General features: G+C 40.8%; 2 protein-coding genes across 2 annotated transcripts; both read right to left on the bottom strand.

The window, feature by feature from the left end:
* Nucleotides 1-306: 306 nt before the first annotated feature.
* Nucleotides 307-939, bottom strand: LOC122082154 (prostatic spermine-binding protein-like). The gene is made up of 2 exons (XM_042649636.1): nucleotides 858-939; nucleotides 307-761 (listed from the first exon to the last, which is right to left on the bottom strand). Exons 1-2 carry the CDS (start codon nucleotides 937-939, stop codon nucleotides 307-309), a joined length of 537 nt encoding a protein of 178 aa, XP_042505570.1.
* Nucleotides 940-16,315: 15,376 nt separating this feature from the next.
* On the bottom strand, nucleotides 16,316-16,918 carry LOC122082153. The gene has a single exon (XM_042649635.1). The coding sequence runs from the start codon at nucleotides 16,916-16,918 to the stop codon at nucleotides 16,316-16,318; it is 603 nt and encodes a 200-aa protein (XP_042505569.1).
* Nucleotides 16,919-27,312: the final 10,394 nt, after the last annotated feature.

The raw sequence follows: 27,312 nt of genomic DNA, 5'->3' as shown, positions 1-27,312 counted from the left end.
CACAACAATCTTCGTGGGATAATGATCCTCATCATCATTGTTCATTATGGTAATTATCCCTACCATAGGATCATTCTCTTCTTCAGATTCTCCTTCCCTGCTTGGGGTGGGAAGTCGAGGTCCTCCACAGATATCAAGAGCCCTAGCTCGTAATTTCTTGACTGAGTTGGAAAGCCGCTATAATTCGGCACCCATTGCTTCGGCAAATGTATCTTCTCCCCCTATTTCCTCAAGGTTTTCCAATTGTTCGATATAGTAACGTTCACTGATGGTTACTTCGCCCAACATTTGATCAATTTCTTTAACTCAGAGCTTCATCGCGTCTAAGCGCACATAAATATCACACATTTTTTCTTTAAGATCTGCCACAGAATTCTCATGATAGTCAAAGATATTTTCGTGATCTCCGAAGTCCTCACTACTTTCTGAGTCTGATGTGGACCCATCTTCCTCCATACAGATTGGGATTGCCAATTGGATAGCATCTATCGGGTTAATCATTGGGTCATCTTCGCTGATAGCATACACTGAGTACCCTCCTGGATCTCTTGGTGAGTAATACCCAGATTCATCATCTTCATCATTATTCCAAGGTCCCTGGTAGTCACTGTTATCCCAGTCCTTGTACTTATCATCACTTCGAGCATCAGATTCATCACCATCATCTGAATCCTCACTCTTATCATCATCGTCATTGTCCTCTACTTCACTGATTTCCCCCTCACTTGGTTCTTCATCAGATTCCACATGGCCCTCGAATTCTCTTGCATCCAAACGTTCATAGTATTCAGAGCATATGGATCAAAAAATTTTTATAGGGCCAGACTTGATCGTATTGGCTCGGAGCCTAAACAGACCAGACTCATCATCTTCTGTGTCACTCCCTATAAGGACTAGGGAGGTGTGCTCCTTGATTTGTTCACCTACTGCCAATGCCATTACAACTTTGAGAAGGTCATCTGAGACTTCTTCAATTGTTTCTGGACTGTCCTCTTAAGGTATAGTTGTCTGAATCAAAGAAGTGGGGTTAACATCTTAACTTTATCCTAAGACATTTACTGAAACTATTGATGAGGTCACTTTTGGAGATTCCAAAAATGCAAGCAGATCCTTCCAACTATACCCACCGATCCATCCTTCCCTTAGGTTATCCACCTAACCTTGAGATTGGTAATGGCATGACGGTGATGAGGGATATGAGGCAAGTGATATGAAGGTGATGAGATGTAGAAGATAGGGTATTCTAATGAAGATAGGGGGTGGTAAGATGATGATGAGGCTCCTTCTCTTTGATGGTGTGGTGAAGGTTGATGGTATGGTAGAGGTTGAAGGTATGGTACGGTGGATTCTCCTGTTGACGATGAAGGAGGGATGGCGTATGCCTGATCTTCTGATTCTTCTTCTGATGACTCTTCTCTTTTGGGAGTTCTCATGACTTTGGCCCTTTGCCTCATGACTTTTTGGTAAGCACGGGCATTAATGTAATTTTTCTAAGCTTTAGATGTGATGAGTTAAGTGGGATCACTCTCTGTCGTTTCTTCTTCCAGATTGTATACATGACTCGACCGAGAACCATAGAACATAAGATGATAGAAGTGCCTATCCGCATAGCACATATAAATGGCCCTTTAGAAAGAATCACATTCCTTTTGATAAGCCACCTTGATGAAGCTAATTATATGCCTTTCTATTTCTGGGGGGAGAGACAACCTTTTCACATGCAATAACTTCTCTACCCACTCATGTTGCTTCTGGATATGGTACCTCTTGGAGTACCTAATGAGACGAGATGGATCATAGAACTGAGGATGAAAATCTTTCCAATCATTTATTATTGACAACATGTTGACAGTTCCATGATCTGGGAGTGCATTGGTAGTGACATTAGGAGGCTATTTGACTTTGACTTCAGTAGTCTCATTGTTTATCAAATCTTGAATTGCATGTTGAAGAACTAGGCATCTTTCAGTGGTGTGCCCCTTCTGAGTGTGGTAGGCACAATATTCATTGTCCTTGTACCAAGCTGGGGGAGGGTTGTTGATCACCCTTGGAGCTATAGTGCCTAATAGTCCTTGTTTCTTCAACTTCTCATATACTGTTGCCATAGGCATCCCCAAATCAGTGAACTATCTCCTTGGGCGAGGAGGCTTCTGAGCGAGAGCATCTGCTAGTATCAAAAATGATTGTGAAGAGGTGATAGGTGACACCGATTGTTGGACCACACCTACCACATTGGTTCCAGGATTCTTTCCTTGCCCAACTCTGGCGTTGTTTCCCATGTCTTGAGAAGCTCTTTGATACTGTGCATCCCTTAGGATTCTGTTCTCAACATATGTCTCAGTGGCTTTCAAAGCATCAAAATTTTGTAGATGCTGATACTAGAGAACATCACAGTAAGGCTTGGACAGGTTTTCAATCAACATTTCCACCTGCTCCGCTTCAAAAGGTCGATCTGCCATCTTAGCAGCTTTATCTCTAAACCTCATTAGGAAGGTAGTGAATCCTTCTCTAGGCTGCTGCCTCAAGGTCTCAAGCTCTCTACGCTTCACATCTACTTCAGTGTTGTAAGAGTACTGCTTGGTGAAGGCTTTTACCACTGTTGTCCAATTCTGTGTCTGGGTAGACTCCAACTGTGTGAGCCGCCTAAGTGTTGATCTTGATAGTGTCAGTATGAATGCCTGACCCATCTTATTGTCAGCAAGCTGCCATGATTTGGTGATGTTGAGGAAGACCTTTAAATGAGACTTAGGATCCCCTAATCAGTCAAATATGTTAGTTTGCCATTTGAACTTCTCAGGATTCCTTGCCCCAAAAAAGAAATTCATCTCATCAAAATCCATTACTTGACTTTCTGAACTCTTTCCTACTCGGATCATATTCTCCAACTTTTCTAACCGCTCTTTAGTTTTTCCTTCTCTCTCGGTCTTTGAAGGTTCCATCCAGACATGTGTGGTAAACTCTTTTTCCTCATCCTCAATCACCACCCTGGGCAGAGGAACTCAGGAATAAGCACCTCGTTGACTATTCAAACGGATGGGTGAAACTCCTCATTGATCGGTCCGCCTGGCTAGTTTTGGTTCTCCTGAGTCAACTCGGGAGGAAGTCCCATGATAAACCATGGGTCTATTCTATTCCAATTCTCCTATAGCCAGGGTTGGTTCAGCCTTGGGATCGATCCTAGGAGGGTTTCGTAATAGGTGCAATACTTGAGCTAATCCATTCTTGAATTTAGCCATTTCTGTTTGCAAGGTCTCTACTGGGTGGACCCATGCTTGCTCAGGTGATTCAGCGTTGGGTGGATCCATGTGAATTGGACTGTAATCACTTAGAAGGAGACAGTCTCAGAGAGATGATGGACTTAAGCAAGTCAACTGGTTACCTTGACATGTCCAAACGGAGCGCGGAGAATACTTGAGGTGTCGAATTATGCCTAAACCAAAAGTGGTTTATTTTAGGATTCTTGCATTCCCACCCCTTTATTCATTCATCCACTCAATTGTCAACCAATACTCATCCAAGATTAGTCTACTTAATGATAGAGAGTGGATAGGGGCTGATGCCCCTAGTCCACTTAATGTCATAGGTGGAAGATTCATACAAATGGCTGAAATTCCTGTAAGACATTCTCTGTCAATAAAGTCATGCTTTCCTTAATCATAGCCCACTAGGTGACCTTCCTCCTAGTTTCCTCGAGTCTTTTAGATAATTTGGCATTTCACGGGACTTTGACGGGAATCACCCCGGAGTCACATATACCAAATCATCCACATCACATTTCTAAGGAGGAAGGACACCTTTTATCCGAAACCCATTTAGTAGAGTATTTCCTTATGACTAGAATGCATTATAGGAAGATTCCTTTTCAAGACCTCAAACAAGTTCTACAGATCATCTTGTGACATTCCTAGCATTCTCCATTTATTTTCTACATGATGCGAGTATGTAGTGGATTTAATAGGACCGACAAAGCTTCCTTGACAGGATCTATATATGCAAGGTATGTGATCCTTTTGATGTACCCGGAGATACGAGATCAACGGGGTGACTTCCTTACGCATTATCCATGACTACACACTAGGTTAAACAACTAGCCATGGGGGTGGTGGAACCGTGAGTGATTGTGTGCAAAATTTTATTGCGGGAATATCATTATCCAATTTCAGAATGTCATAAAGTGCATGGACCTCCCCGAGGGTGTTGGCACAATTACAAACATCCTCGCCGTTTAATAATACCCCACACCCTTGTACAATAAGTGTTTATTATTTTCTCTTAGAGTACTCTCTATGACATGCACTGACCTCCCCGAGTGCGGACATGACAGAGAGTCCCTCGCCAAATGATTTCACTTTGAGCACAATGTATGATGTGTGTAAGGAAAAATACCTTTTCTCTTTTTTTCTCTCTTTTTCCGCTTTATCCTTCACTTTTCACCTTTGGCCTACCTCGGACAGAGAGTCCCTCGACTATTGGGAGGATGGGAAAAGCATGATTTTTGGAGTCCTCATCTAGGATTTAGGGCCTAGAACCCTATGGTGGAGCCCAATTTCAATCGAGGGATCAACCTCGAATAAGGGGTTGGTTTCCTGCGAAAGGAAGGAACCCCCTAATTTGACTTCATACTTTGGTCTATTCTAGAGATAGGGGTCTGTGTCAGGTTACGAGTGTGGGAAGGTGTTAGGCACTCACCTCGCCCGAAATTCCCGATCTTTCTACCAGAAGCTTGGATTTTGAATATTCTCCCTCGAGAATTTTAATAGTCTAAGCTAGCACAGAAGTTCTTTTACATGAAATAATGCAAACATATATACATGAACTTGCTTGAAAGAATTCCACATGAAATAATAAAATTTACATAAACTAATGAGAAATGCAATTATCTTACCTACATACACGTGCTATGCTCTATGATAGGAAAATCATGATCATTATTTTATGTGAGAAACATATGTGATAACATATAAAATGATGAAACAAACTACATTTAATGGACAACTGCTAAAATTAATACATAAAACTACAACAGTAAATCCTTATTTTATGCAATAAACACATAAAACAAATATATACAGAAATGAGGTACGTGAAATTACAATACAATATTCACATGTTAATAATCAATAAAAATGGTGAATTTTCTGATAATTTTCCTCAACTCAGGGGCAACGATTCAATTTTTTTTTTCTTTCTTAGAGAAATTAAAAACTTTTGGCACCTGGGTAAGAAAGTTGACGAGGCTTTTTTGCTAGGGTGTGACAATGGATTCTGGCTTCTGGGAATCTGAATAGGGCTTTCATACTATATTTCTAGAATCGGAATCGACTTTGGAAATTTGGGCAAGGCTTCCACGCCATATTTCTAGGGTTGGAATCAGCTCAGGAAATTTTATGCAAATCTTTCGCGTCATTTTTTTAGGGTTGGAATCAGCTCAAAAATTTTGGGCAGAGCTTCCACGCCATATTTCTAGGGTTGGAATCAGTTCAGGAATTTTGGATAGAGCTTCCACACCATTTTTCTAGGGTTGGAATCAGCTCAGGAATTTTAGGCAGAGCTTCTACGCCGTATTCTTAGGGTTAGAATCAGCTCTGGAATTTTGGGCAGAGCTTCTGGGCCGTATTAAAGATATCAAAATTAAATACAAATGAACTTAAATAGAAGTTTTGTACTAACCTGATATGTCCGTCAACTTCAATTAGCTTAGCTCGTCTATTCTTTTTCTTTCCTCTCTTCTTTTCTCTCGCCCTATCTCTCTCTCTCTCTCTCTCTCTCTCTCTCTTTTGTAAAGCCTCTGGAACAATTTTTTTTCTTCAGGGGTTCTTCCCTATTTTTCTTCTAGGGTTTTACAGTGACCCCGGGGTCACTATATATAGAGGGGAGGAGGGGTAGTAGTGTAAAAAGCCATAAAGAGGGCCAAATCCGTGTAAGCCCTTCTCAAATCCGTGTAAGGGCTTACACGGATTTGGTAAGTCCTTAAAAATCCGTGTAAGGCCTTACACGGATGTGTAAGGTCTTACACGGATCACCCCTGTGTCATCCTGTTGTGTGGTGAAAAAGATACGTGTTGCCCCATAACGCATTGAAAAAATATGTGGCACCTTGTGAAGCATTCAAATACCTTGTGGCACCCTCTTACACCTCTAGATACTCCCCTAGACTGGGTGGCTACTCCCTAGCTTGGGCGGTAGTAGCCTTTTTGTGGAAATCTTATCACGTAGGTTGGTCGGCAAGATAGGGTTTGGTTTAGGGTGGTTTGGCTTGGTTTAGGTTTAGGTTTAGGTTGGGTTTAGGATTTGATTTAGGGTTCAATTGAGGTTAGGGGTTTTGATTCGGGTTTAGGGTTTAATTTAGGTTATGGATTTGGTTCGGATTTAGGATTTGGTTTAAGGGTTTAATTTAGGTTATGGCTTTGGTTCGGATTTAGGACTTGGTTTAAGGGTTTAATTTAGGTTATGGTTTTGGTTCGGATTTAGGGTTTGGTTTAGGGTTTAATTTAGGTTATGGTTTTGGTTCAGATTTAGGATTTGGTTTAAGGTTTAATTTAGGTTATGGTTTTAGTTCAGATTTTGGATTTGATTTAGGGTAAGGGTTTGGTTAGGTTGGTTTGGTTCAGGGTTTGGTCTAGTCTGGTCTGGTTTGGTTTAGGTTTGGTCTGGTTTAGGGTTGGTCTGGTTTAGGGTGTAATTTAAGTTAGGGGTTTGGTTAGGTTGGTTTGGTTCAAGGTTCGGTCTGGTCTGGTCTAGGTTTGGTCTGTTCTAGTTTTGGTTTGGTCTGGTTTGGTTTAGGGTTTGTCCTGGTTTGGTTTAGGGTTTGGTCTGGTTTGGGATTTGGTTCGGTTTGATTTAGGGTTTGGTTTGGTTTAGGGTTTGGTCTGGTTCAAGGTTTGGTTTCGTCTGGTTTAGGGTTTGGTTTGGTTCAAGATTCGGTCTGGTTTAGGGTATGGTTTGGTTCAGCGTTTGGTCTGGTTTGGTTCAGGGTTTGGTCTGGTTTGGTTTAGGATTTGGTTTGATTTGGTTTGGTCCAGGGTTTGGTCTGGTCTGGTCTGGTTTGGTTTAGGGTTTGGTTTATTCTGTTTTAATTAGTTCAAAGTTCAGGTAGGTATTACGGCACACCTGGGTATCCATTTTTTTCATACAAGATATCGATGGAACCGTATTTCCATGTACTTTCCAATGATACAGGAATCGAGAACATACTAGGCTTGATTGTCGTATTCTACCAAAAGGTATTAGTGACCACTTTCTGTCACCTTCCCCGCATCATTTAAATTTTGACCAATCACAAGTTCTGGGATAGTCTGGATTTGTGCCGAAATTTCAACTTCTTTCCAAAAGAGAGAAAATATGTCTCTTATTACCCATAATTCATCATTGCCGAGGGGGGACAAAATTTTGTGTCTACAATGTTGTTAGCAAACGCAATTACAAACATGGGGTAAGCCAAACATGTTTCCAAATAGATGTGGTGGAAAATGTTCTTGCATTTTATGATAGTATCTAGTGTCGGAAGCTTGACAAGTCTCCAGTGGAGTCACCACTATGAGGGTAGTGACTGGAATTTCTTCCCTTCTTCCCCCTTTTGTGGGGGAGAAAAAGACTCTTTTGTTTCAACCCTCTCTTCTCTCTTTCTCTTTCATAGGGAGGGGTGTGTCGTGTGTGCTTACCTACGGGCTCCGCACCGCCGCACTGCCACACGGAGATATGTGGGGACCTATTTTGCAGGAGTGTAAGGGTCATCATTGTGACATGTATTTGATAATGGTCCAATACAAGGGATTGGGGCCATACAAAAAGGGGTTTGGAGTCGCCACCTAGGATTATGGGCCTAGGACCCAGAGGTGGGCCCAATTCCTAAGAAAAGGGCCCAAAAGTTGGCCTAGTCCAGAGATTTAGGGTACGTGTTAGGTTGTAGAGTTGGGAAGGTGTTAGGCACCCAATCCACTCAATTCAACCAGTCTTCCTACTGGATGCTTGAGAACGAGCATTTTCCACAATTATTCCCATTTCGCATGCATTGCTAAGGTATCACACATATATACATTAGCTGAATTTAATAAATTATGTACACTAAAACAAGGTCAATAAAATGTCTACATTATGCTAATTCGGGTGAGAGGTTATACCTGAGCTTGACCCCTGGTTTGGGTTAAGAGGGGTGGACCCCCAATTAGTGCTGGCACAAACTTTTTTGTGGATTCTCCCAGCTAATGGGAAGATGGTCTTGACCTCCAACTTCCTTTTTCGAGAGATGGTGATAGAGTTCTGGCTAGGAACAGTTACTTTTGGATTTGAATTTCAACAGAGCTTTGGCTAGGGAAGGCTACTTTTGGGCTTAGGCTGAGGTGTTACTTCAGCAGAGCTTCCGCTAGGGAGGGGCTACTTCCTAATTTTGGCTAAGGTGGCACTCCGACAGAGCTTCCAATAGGGATAGGCTATGAGAGGGCTAGGCTGAGGTGGCTCTCCGGCAGAGCTTCTGCTGGGGATAGGCAATGGGAGGGCTAGGATGAGGTTTGAAAAACTTCAAAGGGGTTGAAGAATTTCGAAGGCCTGAAGAACACTTTGAATCTATGAAGATCACTTTAAAGACTTGAAGAAACTCAAAGGGGAAGGGGAGAGGGGAGTAGAGTTTCTCCTACAAAGGGTGCTCACTATAGAATTTCAAAGGATTAAAGAACTTTAAAAGCCCGAAGAACACTTCGAATCTATGAAGATCACTTCGAAGACTTGAAGAACTTCAAAGGGGGAGGGGGAGGAGAGTAGAGTTTCTCCAACAAGGGGTGCTCACTAGGAGGCTCAAGTGAGAAATTTCAAGGAGAGGGGGTATTTATAGGTTTCTTGGGTCAATGCGGTGAAAAGGGGGATTTCCTTGGCTAATGGGGTGAAAAAGGTGATTTTTTTAACCAATAGGGTGAAAAAGGTGATTTTTTTAACCAATAGGGTGAAAAGAGGATTTCCTTGGCCAATGGGATAAAAAGGGTGATTTTTTTTTCCAATGGGTGAAAAGATGCTTTTCTTAGCCAATGGGGTGAACAAAGTAATTTTTTTTTCCAATTGGGTGAAAAGATGCTTTTTTGGCTAATGGAGTGAAAAGATGTTTTTTTTTCCAATGGAGTGAAAAAGACGTTTTTTTCGCCAATGGGATGTTGCGGTGTAGGGTATGCTAGCATGATGACGTGGGGTACGCATTCGGGTGAAGAGGGAATCTCATCCAAAATTCGATCACCGAAGTAGGATTGTTGGTCACTGGTGGGAGTGCGAAGGCGAGCGCAAGGGTGCGTCAAGGGAGGCGAGGGTACCTAGCAGGAGGGCAGGGGTGCCTAGCTAGAGGGCGGGGGTGCCTATCTGGAGGGCGGGACCGCGCAGCAGGAGGGTGGGGGCATATAGTAGGGGGAACATGATAGGGGTGCAAGGCGTGGACAGGGGCATGAGGGTTTATGAAAGAGGGGTCGTGGGGGATGTGCGGGTATGGGTGCGACTTTGTGTGCATGGGTGGGACTTAAGGTGTAAGGACGAGGCTTGGTGTGCCTAGGCGGGGCTTGGTGTGCATGGGCGAGGCTTGGCAGGGAAGATTGTGGGAGATCCAATGGTCCAATTTTGACACACCATATATCGTTGGAATTGTAATTCCAAGTACTATCCATCCATATAATCACTTTGGACCAGATTCCTTTGTATATGTGATGTCATAATGGGACCCTTCTTTTCTCTTAAAATGGGGCTTGGTGAGTATGAAATGTTCCAGAGTTGGGTTACCTCAGTCAGTTGTCATCTCTGTCAGTTGGAAGTGAGAGGTCGTGTCCAAGATCTGTGAGTCATCATAGTCGGGGGAGTGTGACAAAATTAGGTGTCTACATCAGGCTCTAACGATCATATTCTGGGTCCACTGGTCGATCGACTAGATTGCCATCAGTAGTCGATCGACCAAAAAGAGCTGTTGGAGTTCAAAAATAGCCGTTGGAGGTGTTCCAAGTATGTGCTGATCGACCAGGGCTTCCTGTCGATCGATCGCCTATAGTTCTGTCCAGAATTTGATAGACAACTGTCATACTGACCAGTCATCAGTAATTCGGAAAAAACATTTTGGTCTGACTTCGGATTGACCCAATTCAAGTTGCACTAGAATCGTACTCGATTTCCTACAACTTTCATGAAGGGTCCATCTCCTGATACCAACTCTAAGGTTTCCCAAAATGTCCTTGAGTCTGATCATTGTGTTTTTCACAGAATATCACTAGAGCATATATTTTTTAATATGTTCTACACCACCTATGGACTTCCATGCTTGGTCCAAAGATGTTCTAAGGTCATTCTAGTATGATGACAAGCAATGCATGGTGTGCATGCCCATATATATAGAAAGTACAAGTTACAGTATGAAGAATCTAATCTATCCTAGTGGTCTTCATCTTGACTTGATACTTGGAATATTTCATCATCACTTGATGCTCCACTCTTAGCATTCCATCTTCTATGCTTCTTGATTGTGTCTCCATATCTTAGTCTTTGAATCTTAACTTGGAGTATCCAAAATATACGTAGCTAGGCAACACTTAACAATCATAGTTAAAACTACTTATGTCATGCCCCGTTCCCATAGAACCAGATCGGTGACCGGGTTACCTCCAGGTAACCCAAGACTCACCAGAATCATTTGATGCAGTAAACCAGAACACAACATGCAACACATAAAAATATAATTAAATAATTCAATGGAAGACTCGTCACATATACTTGTAAATTCCCCACTTACTCTTGATACCCAAAGTGTTATACATAATATATATACATGTGGGCCCGCAGGCATGATAATTACACAATAAAATAAAATTTTAAATATTTAGAGCACAAAAAGGGAAATACATCAAAAGAATAAAAAGGGGGATGATCGAAAGTCGCTACTATTGCCCTACAACACAGCCCTCGCACATGCACCTGGCACTATGCCCAAAACTCTCCAGAACCCACCAACCTCTTACTGGAAACTCGTCAATGGGGCCTGGCTCTTGCTCCGCCTCAGGGAAACCTAAAAAATCATCTAAAAAGATGTGTATACAAGGGGTGAGTTCACTAGCTCAGTAAATGGAAAGAAAGACACAAGCAAACAGTCTCATTCCGAATGATCCTAAATGCATATAATCATTTTAGGCCTATTTACCTAGGCAACAATGCTAAGTCATAGGTTACATGCTACTCACAACCACAATGCGTGTATGCCCTGGGCACGTGTCATGTTCCTCTATCTTGCGATGCACCCATAGGGTTGTCAGAGAGGGTCGGCCTTGAGTACTTGAAAGAGTAAATCATGGCCAAACCATAGCAGAAATAAATGCAACACGTTCGACCCTCTGAATATATCATCAAGGTTTCCAACTGTCCTAATGATCAGCCAGGCGTACTTTTAACGTTTCCCTATAATAAAGTTGTTGAATAAAGACGGTTGGGCGCTATCTTTTCTAGCTTACTTTGGAAGTGAAGATTCATCGATTCATGTACTGAGTTTACCCCAGCATCCCACCCACTATCTATACCTTATGACAAGAAGGCATTGATTGGGAAGTTCAAGCAAGCGGTAGACGCCTGCTAATGAGCTACTTCCCTACACAAGGTAAAGGAGCAAGGGAGTAGTAGTGTACTTAAGACCGAGGAATGAGTACTGGGTCGACTTAAAGGCGAACTAGGGTGGGTGTAGCTCTAGAGAAATGTTATTTTGATTCTTCCTAACAAGAGAGGTTTGATTCTTCTGAATCCATTGTATTAATTCCACTTCCTACTCGCAGTATGCTCTTTATGATCTCGGCTCATGATTCAATTGCTATGTATTTAGCTATTGAGCCTCAAAGTTTATGTTTTTACGTGATCGCAGCATCATGGTTAGTTTTTATAATAAAGCAAAAAGCTCATCCCCTCTTGATCCTGTGAATTCATTAGGTGGGTCATCCCAACATTCGTTCCAATCCGATCAAGTATCATTCCCCCCTTCCGCAATAGGGGCCGCTTTTACATCAGCTTTTCTCGTTGATTATTTAGTTGATCCCTTCGACTGAGAGACTGACGCCAACCAGATCTTTCATAGAAAAAAAAAATTTAGGAGATGATGACTATAATAAGGCCAAAATTCGATTTTGAAGAGCAAGCTAGAGAAAAGAAGCATTGAGATAAGACCTTTCATCCTAATATCACATACTGAAAAAGGGGGCCCTCTTGATCACCTGAAGAGATTTTTAGGCATAATTGGAATAATTTGGATCCGAAAAATAGCAGGCGCCCAGCTCTCTTCCTATTAATTGATTGTAGGGCATGCCCCCCCCCCTCATTGCAATAGTGAGGCCGCTAGTATGGATGGCTCACTAGAGACTGGGACTGGGGTTTGGTGAGAGCTAGTTGCTTTCGGGGAAATGGTGCTTCTAGTCGGTACATGGAGAAAGAAATAAAGCCTATGAGAAGAAGTCCTGAACTCAAGGTTTTAAAGAGCTACTAGATACAGGACAGAAGAGCTAGCTACCATAAGCAGAGCTACTATAGGACCTATAGCAGTGGTAACACTCAAGAACTACAGGAATGCTGACTTGACTCTGAACTTCGCTACCTTTCTCTGAGCTCCTAGGGACAAGCAAGCAAGTGATGAGTGCGCAGTGATAACCTAACACTTAAAGCCCTATTGGGAAGGGTCGTAGCACGAGGGAATGTCAACCTAAACCCAATGCATCTATATGAGAAAGTACGACTACATAGTGCTTCCGTGTCCCATTCCACGGTGCACTAATGCATTCATTTCCAAGCCGACTATGGTATCTAATCTAGCAATTCAGCATTTATCCCACAATCATCATCATCCAATAATTAAGATAATCCATGCTCATAATTCAAGGCAAGTAACAAGTGTTTGGAAATTTAAGATACAATATAATGATTTATCAATGCATTTTGCAGTAGACAAGACATATGCATGAAGATGGCATTCATAGATGGCATTCATAGATGGCATGATGATGTATAAAATAAAAATGATGCACTAAACACTCCAAAATAAAATCAACGTCCTCTCCCCACTTACCTATTCACGTACAAATGTGAACACACGGTACAAGTGAGATCCGGCGTGCGAAGACGAGGGTCATAAAAACCTAACACAAAAAGGAAGCTTAGAATACATCCATTATGGGACCACAAAAATGATGAAAGACATGGTCACGACACGTTTAATAGTGCAAAGGAGGTTGTCGATGAGTTCGAGCTCGAACAGAGCTCATTTAACCACATGTGAGTCATATAGGTGGGTAGGAGGACCCACCTGTGCAAGCTTGCCCATGCAGACAGCACCCAAACCACACCAGTGGGTGGTACCGATGGGTATAGGTACTCGTCGGTCCCACCTGCCGATAGGACCTAGGGGCTCAACCAAGATCGGTGGGTGCTACTGGCGGGTATAGGTACCCATCGGTCCTACCTATCGGTAGGACCCCGAGGCCCAGCCAAGACCAGTGGGTTATACCATATCTGTCGGTAGGCTTCGAGGCCCAGAAAAGACTGGAGGGTCTCACTAGTGGGTCTGGTTACCCACCAATCCTACCCACCAGTGTCCAGCGGGTTCTATTATCCTACTTCCCTTCTTCACCCCACCTTTTGGAAACCCAAGGGGGTTGTTTCCTTCACATTTTCCACACATTTAAGACTTCATCCACATGAACACAACATAGATCTACGTCCAAATAAATATTTGGGAACAAATCATACCTTTAAGCTCAAGAAACCCCAAAACCTAAGATCCTTCCCCCCAACTCCAAATATCACTAAATGCTTTTTGATCTTGGTTGCTCCTCCTTTAAAACCTTCAAAGAAATCACATAGAGTCTCTCTTAACTCCTTGATTTGACCACATAAGAGGGTTTCACCAGATTCAAGGGATTATGGCACTTACCTACATCAAATTGTAGATCTCAAGGTGCCAATCACTTTTTCGGCGGCAAAATAGCAAGGTACGACTTCGGCAACAAGGGGGAAACACTTTCCCCACACTTCCTTCCCTTCTCCTCCTTCTTCTTCTCTATCTTCTTTACTCCTCTCCACTAACCCTTGCTGAAAATAATAAATGGGAGAATAGTAAATGTTATTTATATTTGGATCATAAATATCTATTAGGGTGCATTTGGTTTTGACACTCTATGGCCCGAATCGCATTAAACCGTGATAACGAGCAAAGTAGTCGGTACTACCGGACACATATGACTTCACTACAATGGGAAACCTGAAACAAGCGTGCTCACCCAAGTTAGTCTTGTTGGGGGCTCACCCAAGTTGGGCCTGTTGGGGCCCACTTTTCCCTTATAGGTGGGTCGCACCCACCAGTGACCACCCACCTGTTGGTCAAAATATAGCCAACCTTCCTAGATTTTGGTGGGATTCAGTTCTCAACGCGTATTTCACTCCCGCCACTTGTCATGACCCAAGTTCTCATCATCAAATATGATAACATACCTTCCCTACTCATACATAGCCTTATGATATGTGCAAGGACATGGCTTAGGCACCCCGCATTCGAAGTCACCCTTGCTATATACCATAAGGCACCCGCATCAACCCTTGCCGGTTTGGACCCTGCACGACCAAACTGAACCAATTGAAAAATAAACCGAGTTTAGAGAACAGTGCACTACAACTTGTTTGTTTAATATTACCAAAACACATATAGGAGTGTGGGCATATTCCCAATAGGAACCTTACCAACATTTTTTTTGCAAGCATCAAAAAGAAACTTCAAGAATGGCTCCTTTAAATCCAACTTAAAAAAATACGTAAATGAAATGAATAATTGAGCTATAAATTGTATTGAGTTCACCATCCATCACATAAATAAACTAATTCAAGCACATTTAGAAAATAAAATCCCACTCCACTGGTTCTCCACTATCACTCATTAATTGATTCAAACTGAAGCCTAGGGTGGGTAAGGTGTTAGAAAGAATTCTTTCCTATGCTAAAAAAGTTGGTCTAAACAGAGCAAATTCAGATGCTGACAAAACTTGCTGTTACAGTCCTTTCCATTAAACTGAGTTTCAAACCAGACATAAGCAATACAGGAGGGGACCTAAAAATCAAATGAAAGGAATGAGAAAACTAAATCTTTAGTACTAATGCTATGGAGTAGGTTTTCAGGATCACCCTGATTGGATGAGTCTTAAACCCATTTACTGCTGACTGAAATATTGGGTGGGATCTGGATCTCATGCTTGCGGGTACCTTAGAAACATAGTAGAGTTTCTGCAAATGGATTGGATCCTGTAACATTACGAATTGACAATTAAGCATGAGCTGGCTGTCATGAACCAGTCACTAGTATTAGAGCATTTAAAAATCCTCCTAAGAGTTGTTAGTGAATAAAATATAAGCTGTGAAGGAAGGAAATCACACACCTAATACACCCTAACAAGGAAAAAAGGCAGGGTTGCAGAGATGATCGCATAAATGACTTTACCAATGGATTAGAATTTTCCCTTTTTATTATTCAATGTCACTGTAGGTATTTAGACTCATCCAGATTACAGTAGAACACCACTGCCAAGCCCTCAAGTATCCCTAATTTTTGCGGGCCCTTTATGCAAGATAAGAAACACAATCTCCCCAACAAATTAGAGATCAAAACCTGTGACTGATTTCACGTCTCTCAACGACTCAGATAAACTGTCCCAGATCCCCCGGTATCATTAAAAAAAAAAAAAAAAGAGCAGGAATTTGTTCCTAAAACTATGTTGCTAAAACATTTGGAAATGAATTCCTTACAGAACCTTCTCACATAACCTCGCTGACATTAAAGGCAACATACCCAACAAAATACCTTTATTCAAATCATTTACTGTTGTATAATGTCCTCCCCACTCCCCTCACTAAAATTTCCAATTTGTAAGGACAAGAACAGTATGGAGATCTCTAACAGAAATGTGAAAGAGACTAAAGGCCGTTGAAGTCAATTACGGATGCAGATCAAAACCATGGATGGGTAGGGAGTTTGTACTACAATTACAATGATTTTGTTCCCATCCTTTCTCATAAAATTTATCGGACATATTCACAACAAAACCACAAAACTAAGGGCCCGTTTGATAACGTTTCTGCCGTTTCTGTTCCAAGAAACGGCAGAAACAGAAATTGTTGTTTCTGGAAACAGAAACAGATAAGAAAGGTGTTTGATAATTCTTGTTTCTGGAACCGGTGGGCTTTGGCAATGGATTGGACTATACGTCGCTGGGATTTGATAATCATCTCCGTCCTCTTGCTCTCCATCTCCACTCTATACTTTTCTGTCTCCTTCATCATCTCCATCTTCATATTCTATATCCGAACAAACCCTTCCCCAAATGCTCTAACCACGAAGCCAATTCTGAAATCGGGTCAACTCCCTCTTCCTCCTCCCCCTCCTCATCCATCCCAAAAGATTTTCTCTTGTGAAGCATCGGATTCCTTAAGAACCTAGAAGCCCCAGGAGGCCCTGCTACTCCACCGCCATGACCACCATCATTCCACTGCTGAGGATACGGTGAGGCCATTAGTGGTCGGCGAAGTATGTGATTGATGCTTCGAGATTTATTAGCTTCGTCGTCGTCATCATCGTCATCGTCTTCGTCTCCGTCTCCGTCATCATCATCTTCATAGTCATCGTCTCTGTTACGATGCAGATCGATGGCGACAATGGGAAGGGCCCCGATCGGGAATGGCCCAAATTTCATCCGTTCCATGAGGTTGAAGTAAGGCCAAAGAGAGAGAGACGAACGTTTCTTGTCTGAGTGGTAGCGCTCGCGAAGCTTCTCCATCTTATGGCGGCACTGAGTAGTAGTCTTCGAGAGCTCCTCGTAGCCGCACCGAGCAGCGACGGTGATGAAGAGGGTGACGAGGAAGGTGTTCCACCAACGAGATGAAGAAGGGTCCATAGTTGCAGAGCTCCCCGTGGTCGGGTACGCAGGAGAAGCAGTGAAGCTTCAACGTTTCAAGAGGAAGGGGGTTCTATAACGTTTCACGCCGGAGAAGCAATGATGCTCCCCGAGGTCGATCGATTGTTTGTCCCCAATTTTGTTTCGAGAAACGAGCGAAACAAGTAAAACTTGTTTCGTCATTCATGTTTCTTGAAGCATAAATTGTTATAAATTTCAATTTATGTTTCAAGAAACAAGTGGAACAGAACACTTTTACCAAACGGTATTTATGCCGTTTCTTTGTTTCTGAGAATAAGAAAACACAGAAACACGTTTCTGGTTACGTTATCAAACGGGCCCTAAATAATACCCAATATCGGACCTACAAAAAAACCTACCAACCACACCTTTGATGACCCAACTTCATATAAAATTGAATAACGACAGCAAATGGAGAATATATTACATACCCCACACTTCAAACATTTTCCATTACATTCCACACGCACACTAAAATTTTGGAAACAAAATTACCTAACCAACAAACTATTCAACGATTCATAATACTCACAGATTCAACAGGGCTGGTTCTTCAGTGCAAAACTTTCTGACGAAAGAATTCCTCCTTACTGTTACTTTTGAAACTATCTCTGGCTTAATTTCTCCCACTAATCAGACAAATAAACAGGTGATTCTTCAGCTGTCAGCTAAGAGAGCAAACCATGTTCACACAGTGATTTCTTCGTCTATTAGCAGTGAAGAGATGACAGACAATAACACGACCGAGTAACCTCTTCTTCAAGTCTCAGTGAAATGAAAAAATCTTTGGTGAGATACTTCTCACAGTAGCAGAGGATTGTGGAACTTCTTCTCCAACCAACAGGGCACTTTGGAACTTCTTCTCCGACCAGAGTTATGTTTTTTCTCTCTTTTTTCTTCCCATCATATAATGTGTAATATTCCTATGACCAATGTCTGTCATGTACAGTTGTACATCTGATGCATTAGAACATACACAAATTTTTTAATATTTATACCTCAATGTTGTATATGTACTATTGTACACATACTATAATGTTGAACGGCATGGGTTAAATCTGTTAAATCTAGCAGTCCATAGACTCTAGCATACTTGATACTTGGGTATCCTGCTCGCATACCTGTCATTTTTCGCTCTTTTTTTTTTGTTGAAAAATAGACTTCTAGACCTCTCCATCCATATATGGAATGACTTCTAGATCTTTCTGAGTTAGTACAAGTGTCACCGTGAAGTTACCCCAAAATCTTGGACTAAAACTTGTATTTCCGGCTTCAATCGTTTGACTTAGGCTTGTGGACTTATTGGGCAGGGTTGTTGACCCATTTCAAAATGTTGCTGCATTAGGGTTGGTGTGCATTAGAAAGTGCTTCAAACCAAATATACCCCTATAATATCTAGATGTAGAACCATTTTCTTATGCATTTAAAAGGTCTATGGGATGTATTCAAGAAGCTCAGGTTCCAATGGTGGCAATACATAGTGGTGTAACTGAGGCCCAAAGAACTCAAGCGTAATTGATTTTCTCTAGGCTTGGACTGAAATTTTGTTAGACCACATTAGGGTTTGTGAATTTCTTGTATATTGATAATGAATGAGGTTACACATATATACATGGGTGAGTGCCCTATTTGCTATATACAACTTAAGATATACAGGGAAAGAGAATACGAATCCTACTACAATAGGTAACTGAATATAACATTCCATATTGGGATGGTAACATGATATGGTTGATACACCCCCTCAAAATGAGGATTCAATTGGGCGAATCTTCGGCTTGTCACTGGAAATTGAAAACGCTAGGAAGATAGGCCTTCGGTAAATATATATATATATATATATATATATGCAAGTTGATCAACAGTGGTAACAACCTGGAACGGGAAGTAGCTGAACCCTAGTGTTAGGTCCTGGCACTAAGGCAATAGACTATGGTTCAACATGTAATGTAGTAGGGGGAGAAATTTGATAAATTAACTAGCCAAGTCAGGGGAAACAAATGGCCAGAAGATGTGGAATCAGCCCACACTTGGTAGACTTAAAGGCTCAGAAGTTAAGGCTGTTGGACCAAAAACAAGGTCAACGGTAGGTTACCCAGGTAACAATCGGTCAATCGGTTGTACCTGTTGAAGGGCTTGTTGTAGAATAAATTGCATGTTAAATTTGTGGGGCCCACACTCTTCCACATCAGCACACCCCACTTACCTTACAAATGCGGGTTTATATGCTGACTAAATACCTCTCAGATTAGCTGGGAGTGAGGTCCACAAGGAGTTATTAGGTACAGCCAAATAGACCCTAAGGTCCATTTGGTTGGACCCTATATAAAAGGGAACTCAGCCCTTCTATTCATTTGCTACTCTACAGAGTTCGAAGGCAGGAAGAAAAGAAAGAAAGAAAGGAAGAAGAAAAACAGAGAGGAAGAAGACGAAGAAGGAAGGAAGGGGAGATGGTTTGGGCTGCAGCTGGTCTGCTGCTGTTCCTGATGCTGCCAAGGCTACTGCCCTACCAAGAAGCTACTGCTGCCCTTTCTCACATGCTGCCACAGAAGAACTAGAGGGCTTCCTAGGTTGTTGCCTCTACTAGGAAGGTGTTTGAGAGCTAGACAACTGCACCAGGACAACCATTGTTACACCTGTAGGTCCTAGGAACTGGAAAGAGTTAAAATTCCTCAGCTAACACTATGAATTTTTAAGGGTAGAATTAAGCCAGTAGGTTAGAGTTAGTGTAGAATGAAATTGATGGAGGGGAACTAGCTGTGGAAACTTGATTCAGCTCCCTACAGCTAAAGCCCTAATTTTGGGACTCAAATTGGGACCCAATTGGTTGTATAGTTATCCCAGAACCTAGACCATAGGACTTTTGTCAATTGAAAAGATTAATTGTAATTGGAGGTGGGATAAAGTCATTACACGTTCCCAATTTGGTCCAGGAATGGGCAGAACATATAGTTGGGTCACCCAGGCAGGGAAATTGGGACCCAATTGACACTGTACCCAATAAAAGAACCTAAATTGGATAAGAGTTTCAGTAAATTTAATAGACCTAATTAAATGCGAATGGGTGGACAAGAATCCCAACTAATTCCTAGAAAACTTGATTGGGATCTAATGAACTGAATTAGGGTTTGGAAGAATTGGACTGTAATTGGCCAATTAAATACCCTACCCATGTCTAACATGATAAAAGGGAATTATAGAATAGAAATGAAGGCCCGAAACCAAGGAATTGGTCCTGGCAGATTCTGTCCACAGATGGACAGAATTCTGTTTTCTGTTGGCCTTGTCTAGCAGGTGGCTGCGGCTAGTCGGTGGGCCCAAGCTATACCTGCTAGTCGAAATCCAAAAGCACTATTGGGTTTTCCCAGTGCTACTATGTGGCTTCAACTACCTCGGACCTATGAAACGGACTAAATTGGCGTATAAGAGGGATGATCTAGGAAGGAAAGGAAGAGAGAGAATGTCTATATGAGCCCTAAATGTGCATAAAATTCTAGTCAGTCAACCAAAGAGCTGTGGAACAACAGACCACCTCAAGATTGGTATCAAGAGACCAAAATACAGTAACTTGGTCCTTTTAGGCAGAAATGGGGCTTATAACTGTGTGGGTCAGGTTAGTGATCTACATATGAGTCAAGGAGCCAAGTTGGCTAATTAGGTTAGTTGGTTGGGAGACACACTGGTTTGGGATCAATGCCTCAGCTCAACAGTTGGATTGGATTTTGGAGAGGGAATTCAGCATGATCTTGGAAAGTGCAGCTATCTTTGGATAGTAAAAGAATAAAACTAACTTTGAACATGAAATTGCTAAAATTACAAGGACACCAGATTTGGGTATCAAGGTGAGTGGTTGTTTGTTTTATTTTACGGAGTATTTTTATACATTTTACTTTTGTGTGCCCATGCGTAGTGTTGTGGAAAGTTTGATTTTTGTTGTATTTTGTATTAAATTAAAGGAAAATTATCTTATACCAATCACCCTTAGTTTAAAACCTTATATGACATACCACCCTAATTTGTCCAAAATATCTAGTTCGTACCCTGTAATGCAGGAAAAATGACTCTTAAATCCATTCCATTGGATCAAAATTGTCAAGTGATGACATGGTAAGGTTGTTATTTTCTAAATGACAAGCTTACCCTTTACCCTTTACCCTTGAAGGTTAAACTCTCCATTTTACCTTATGATGTAAAAACCCCCTTTTCATGCCATTGAAACAAAAATGAAGTTTAATTCGATTAGGGCTTCTCCTCCAATTCAAGAGACCAAATATTCTCTTTCGATCATCTCCTCCTCTGAAGATGAAATTCACTAGAGGATGCGACCTACCATAGTCAAGAGATTCGACGATGACGTGGAATGGCAAACATAAGGAACATGGACGAGTATTTCAATTTTCCAAACTCTTCTTTCGGTTGATTCCATTCTAGAGTTCCAAACCAGATGTTCTGATTTTTGGAGAACTCAACGCAATGAAATGGAATTTGAGGTTTTTTTTTTTTAGGTAGAGGAATCTAAGGTTAGGAAGTGGGAAAATCAGATGTGGAAATAACGGTAATAGCCATTTGATGAGGAATATTAAGATGTCCTACTCCCACCAAGCGACCCTTTTTCTGATATGGAGAATCTAATCTGTTAATGAGGCTTGTTCGAACTTCAACGATAGTATAAATAAGCCCCCAAAAAGCCAAAACCAAAACCTTTAATATATTTTTTTTCTTTTTTTTTTCTTTTTGAGTTTCACGATTCCCATTGCTTCATTCTCTTTGCAACACAATTGGGAATTGGGAGAGGCCAAGTGGGAGGACAATGAAGAAGTTGTTCAGTGAGCATTCCAGGAGGGTAGTTGAGATTACTTTCAAAAACCCCTAGCCTCCACTTCTTCTTCTTCATCATCCATCCTTCAATCCCTTCCCCTCCATGTGGTAAGCTAATATTCTATATTAAAATAACTCGTCCTTTGATTCTCACCCTCAATGGCTCCTCCTCCTTTAACAGGACCTTCAATAATAAAATTCTTCCACTGCAAACTACTTCGGCAGGCCCTTTCATGGCTGCAAATTCATTCTAGGGTTCAAAAGTCTGGTCTTTAAGAGTAAAAGTATCACACCCCATATCACACTTTGTCCTCCATATAGGATAGGCATGAGGCACTAGAATTTTCAATCCAGTCAGCTAACCAGCATCCAGGATCCGGATGCAAGTAATAACCAAACCCACAACTAACTCAACTATAAAATCAGAGTATATGTAAAATTCCATAAAGATCATAATGTAAGTGTGGTGATCAACTATAAAACTGACTTTATAATATTACATGCCCATTAATAATTCCCCCACAGGTTACATCAAATACACAATACAACTTACACTTATATTTACATTATCATGCACAAATATCAAAGGACCCTGCCTAAATCACTCTCTGATCTTGTCTTCATCTCCAATGAATCTCTTGTTCACTTCTACTTCAGCTTCAATACCTAAGGAGTAAGGGTGGAGGGTGAGCACGGGAATTCTTAGAGAAGGGTGGGGGCATACAGTCACACAAGCATGCAAAATTATAAAGAGTAAATAATCTCAAGCACTACATCTCATGCCTATAATCATAAAAGCAAACAAGAATCATAATCCATAAATATTCTCTACACACTGCATCACATAACTACATCACCAATTCACTCATCATGCTGCATCTCAATTATATATCATCAACACACTTATCACACTACATTCCAGATTTAAAACATCAACTCACAATGCAGCATCCAATATGTGTTTGTGTCCATAGTTGTAAGACTGACCTCTAAGCCCATGGTACCGGAAATACACCTCAGCCACACCATGCCACAGTCCGTCAATGTTACAACCACAGCCACAAATACACAATTGTGGTTTTGGTAGTAAGACTGACCTCTGAGCCCACGGTACCGGAAACACACCTCAGCCACACCGTTACATAGACAGTCAATATTATAACCATCACCACACTCACAACACACATCTGTGATCCTAGATGTAAGACTGAGCTCTGAGCCCACGGTACCGAAAATGCACCTCAGCCACACCGTGCCATAAACCATCAATATTACACTCAACACCACACACAACACACATATGTGATCCTAGATGTAAGACAGACCTCTGAGCCCATGGTACAGAAAATGCACCTTGGCCACACTATGCCACAAACCGTCAATATTACACCCAACACCACACACAACACACACCTGTGATCCCAGATGTAAGATTGACCTTTAAGCCCATGTTACCGAAAACGTACCTCGGCCACACTATGCCACAGACCTCCAATGTTACACCCAACACCACACACAACACACATCTATGATCTCAGATGTAAGACTGACCTCTGAGCCCATGGTACACCGTGCCACAGACCGTTAATATTACACCCAACACCACAAACATACAACCCATACCATACAATCATAAATCACAATATCATTCACAATCATAAAACATGCTTCAATCAACTTCCATAGACTTTCTTCCAATACATGTACACTACCACAGTAAATTCAACAAGGAGATAAGGAAACACCGGCAAGCATATCAAGAATATCGAAGCACAGAAAAGCACAAACGGCACAAAAAGTACAAAGAGTACAAAGACCCCTCACCTGGATTTCCATATCTGTAACTCTTCACTAATGTCCTAGCCTCGCATATCCTCAACAGATGTGGTTATAAGACTCCTAATCAAAAAGGTGCATATACATATAAATCAGTTGATTAACATAATTTTCCCTAAATATTCTCCTTAGATTCCATTTATATTCTGTGTTCATGTTCAGCCATAACTGAATTCTTCCTATTCAGTTAAGTGGGCATCTATCCAACCCGCACAACCATTTGGCTTATCTTTGGGTCATTGGGCTGGTCCTACAAGTTCCTAACTCTTATCCAACTCATTGGATATGCTAAGGTAGCTTTTACCCTCAAAATTACTTACATTACCATGATAGGGGTATAATGGTCATTTTTCTCTTATACTTTCTCACCCTTCTTTGCGACTCTTTTCTTCACTTTGACCGAGTCAAAATTCATGGTTATAACTTGTTCTTAGTATTTTAATTAATTTGGAACACTTCTGGTCAGGTTTGACCCAATTACAAACCAAAGAACCCAAGAATTCCATTCTATCAGGCCCTAACAGGTTGGCCTATCGGCCTAGAACTCTCCAGCCGGTTAGACTGGCAGAATATTTTTCTGCAGTTCTGCAGGCCTATCTTTGATGATAGAATTATCTCAGTAATTCTACTTTTTCAAAACATGTTTATACTACTTATTTACGTCAAATAAAACTATTTTCCTACCCAAATTGAATTCCCATGCTTCATATTAACTTAATATTTCCTTACTTAACCCAAATTTTGCTTCTTAGAGAGGAATAGTTGGGCATTTTTCTGCCCCAGGTGAAATTAACACCATGCATGTGAAATTCTCACCTTGCATGAGTGTTTCTCACCTCCAATTTCATCTTAATGTACTCAATTTGGAAAAACCCTATGGATTTGGGTTTCTTAGAACAGTAAAATAGGGAAGTCGATTCTCTATTTGAAACTGATGAGTGAGGGTTTTCACTATGTGAGATAAACCTTAACTCCTAAGGGCAATTTCCTCAACCAATTCCTTCAATTAATTGACCCTAGCTCCAACCAATTTATATAGTAACTTAATTCACAAGATGGAGTCCAGATTTACTAACCTTTTGTGTTCTCTTGATGCATGCATGCAGCTAGAATCAGCCATCCTTCTCTCCAAATTTTAGCTGAATCAAGACCCAATCAGTACCTTCTTGGAGTAGAGAGTACATAGCACTTGCATGCATGATGAGCACATTTATGTGTGAAATCTAGGGTAGTAAAACATGCATTTTACATATTTAGAATGGAGCTACCTTGGGTTTTACTCTCTTTTTGCAGGTTTTATATTTTCAAGGCCTTAAGGACTATCGGGGGCTCTATCTTCAATTTTACACGTAAAGATGTCCTATTTCTTTTCATGGTTGCGAAGAGGATGAAATTCTGAGCAAGATGGGTGTGTTCAATTAAAAGTATACATTCGTTTGGTCACTTGTACAAATGATTATTCTTTTCAGGCTAGAAAAAGAATAATGGATTAGAACTAAACCGAGATGCAGAACCAGCCCATTTGTAGTTGTCCCAGAGGTACAAGGAATATTCCAAATGCTAACAAGGATCGATGGGCCACATCCTTAAGTGATTGAAGATTCGTTTTTGGTAACAACAACTACCTAGTGTAGTTGGTGAGCTATGGTGTGCAAAATTTCCTTGCTCACCAAAAGGTCTCAAGTTTGAATCTCATGGTTGTTTTTTCTAGAGAATTTTGTTGAAGATTTCCTGCTTTTCACTCACTTAAAGCACTAAGGGCATGGATGGGATTTCCACATCAAATTAGAAGCAAGGAAAATCGTGGAAGGGTTCCTGCGCAAGAAGGGAAGAAAAAAAAAAGGGAGAAATAAAGATTGTCCAAATCTTCTCTCTCCTCCACATTATCACCAAAAGATTGTCCAAATCACACAAAGCAAGAAGGAAAATCGTCCCTTGGAGGGAGAAAAAGAAGAGAAATAAATTAGAAAAAAAAACAAGGGAAGAAAATAAGCAAACAAATTATAGGAAATTTCTCAAAGTTTATTTCTCTTCTCTCTCCTCCACCTTAGCACTTTTGGTCTCAAAAGATCTCACAACCAATTGTGGGTTTCTCCCTTTTAGGAAAGAGAAATTTGTTTCTCTACCTCCCCATTCCCTATAAATACAACTCATGTAAGAGGACGGGAGACAATTCATTCTTCTTCTAGTTTTTTTTAGTTGCTCTCTCTTTAGTTTTAGTTCTTCTTTATCTTTTCTTTAATCACTTTTGTAATAGCTTTTTTTATTCAATTAATGCAAGCACTCTTTTATTTTTATTCAACCTTTTTATGTTTATGATTTATGCAATTGAGTTGTAATTTTTTTAAGTTATAGTTCTAGGCTTAGATCTAGGTGACAAGATCACGAGCCGTGGAGCAATTTTTTTTTCAAGATTTGTTTTCTCTAGTACTAGAAATCTCAGATTTGGTTTATTTCAAATCTGGTTTTTAGTACTGGTAGTATCTCAAATTGATCAAGTTTTCAGTTCGAGGGTTGAAGTTCAAGTAAGTAGACTCCTTCAGTAGTCTTCTCTCCCCCCTCTCATTCCCTCTTCTGACTACCCTTTCTTTCTTAATTTAGGATTTTAATTTCAGTCGTTACATTATTGCTATCCCTTTCCCCCAATGTTCATGGCTGGTGTATGTGTTGGCTTTGCCCCTCCTAGCCATAGAACCATCATTTTATTGTTTTTATTTTAATTGTCTCCCTTTCCCTAAAGCCAAGTAGAGTAACCCTTGTAAGAGTGACTCTTTGGTCAAGTAGGGAAGCTCATATTATGATGCATCCCTCGGGCTAAGTAGAGAAACCTACTTGTGAGTCTCTCTCTAGCTTTATCTCCTTTCTTTTACTTTATTTTTATTTCAGCATTTTTTTTCTTTATTGTTTTTTTTAATTGTATGGGTTGTTTATTTTCAGTTATTTATTTATTTAATTTTAATTACGTGGCTTGCGTCTTTAAATTCTTAGATGATGAATGGTTAGGACGTTATTGTAGATACATATGTTTAGGACGGTAATTAGAATTAGATCACAACCATTAATTGGTTCACTTTCGCATTATTAAAAGAAATAAAAAAATAAAGTGGCTGCTCTCCCTGTGTTCGACCCGTAGCTACACTGATCCGTATGTTTGCGGTTACATTTTAAATCTCAAACAAGTTTTTGGTGCCATTGCCGGGGAGACAGTTCCATGTTATTTTTCGTTTTCTTTTGGTAAATCGGATTGTTTTGTTTACTTTGTTTTATTTTTCCTTTTTCTTTTATTGAATTCCTGAGAAGAACAACTTGCAATAATAGTTGTATCGGTGGAGGTCGCCATGCCTCACAGTATGATAAAGACAGATTTCACCCTGTAGCAGTACCTTAGGAATTGACCTGAGCAACCCCGGATCCCTGTCGATAAGCTCTCAAAAAAAAAAAAAAAAATTAAATTAAAAAAAAAAATAAAAAAATCATTAAAAAAAATGTTTTGCTATCCATTCTTTTGTGCTTGTCTTACTTTAGTTGTGGGTAGTTTTCTATTGCATGAGTATTAAGTGGATACGTAATACTAAGAATCGGTTAGAAAGAAGAGATCCAACAAGTAGTGACCCTATACATTTGCTCTCTTTAAAACCCTTCAATATGGGAGACCAACAGCAAAACCCTTCACCTAAATCTTTGAAAGATAGGTTCTACCCTGCTAGAACAGCCCAACC

The sequence above is a fragment of the Macadamia integrifolia genome, chromosome 6, assembly GCF_013358625.1.
Source record: "Macadamia integrifolia cultivar HAES 741 chromosome 6, SCU_Mint_v3, whole genome shotgun sequence".
In the NCBI taxonomy this organism is placed as follows: domain Eukaryota; kingdom Viridiplantae; phylum Streptophyta; class Magnoliopsida; order Proteales; family Proteaceae; genus Macadamia; species Macadamia integrifolia.
Note: the sequence above shows the minus strand (reverse complement) of the source record. Positions and strands in the feature narration are given on the sequence as shown.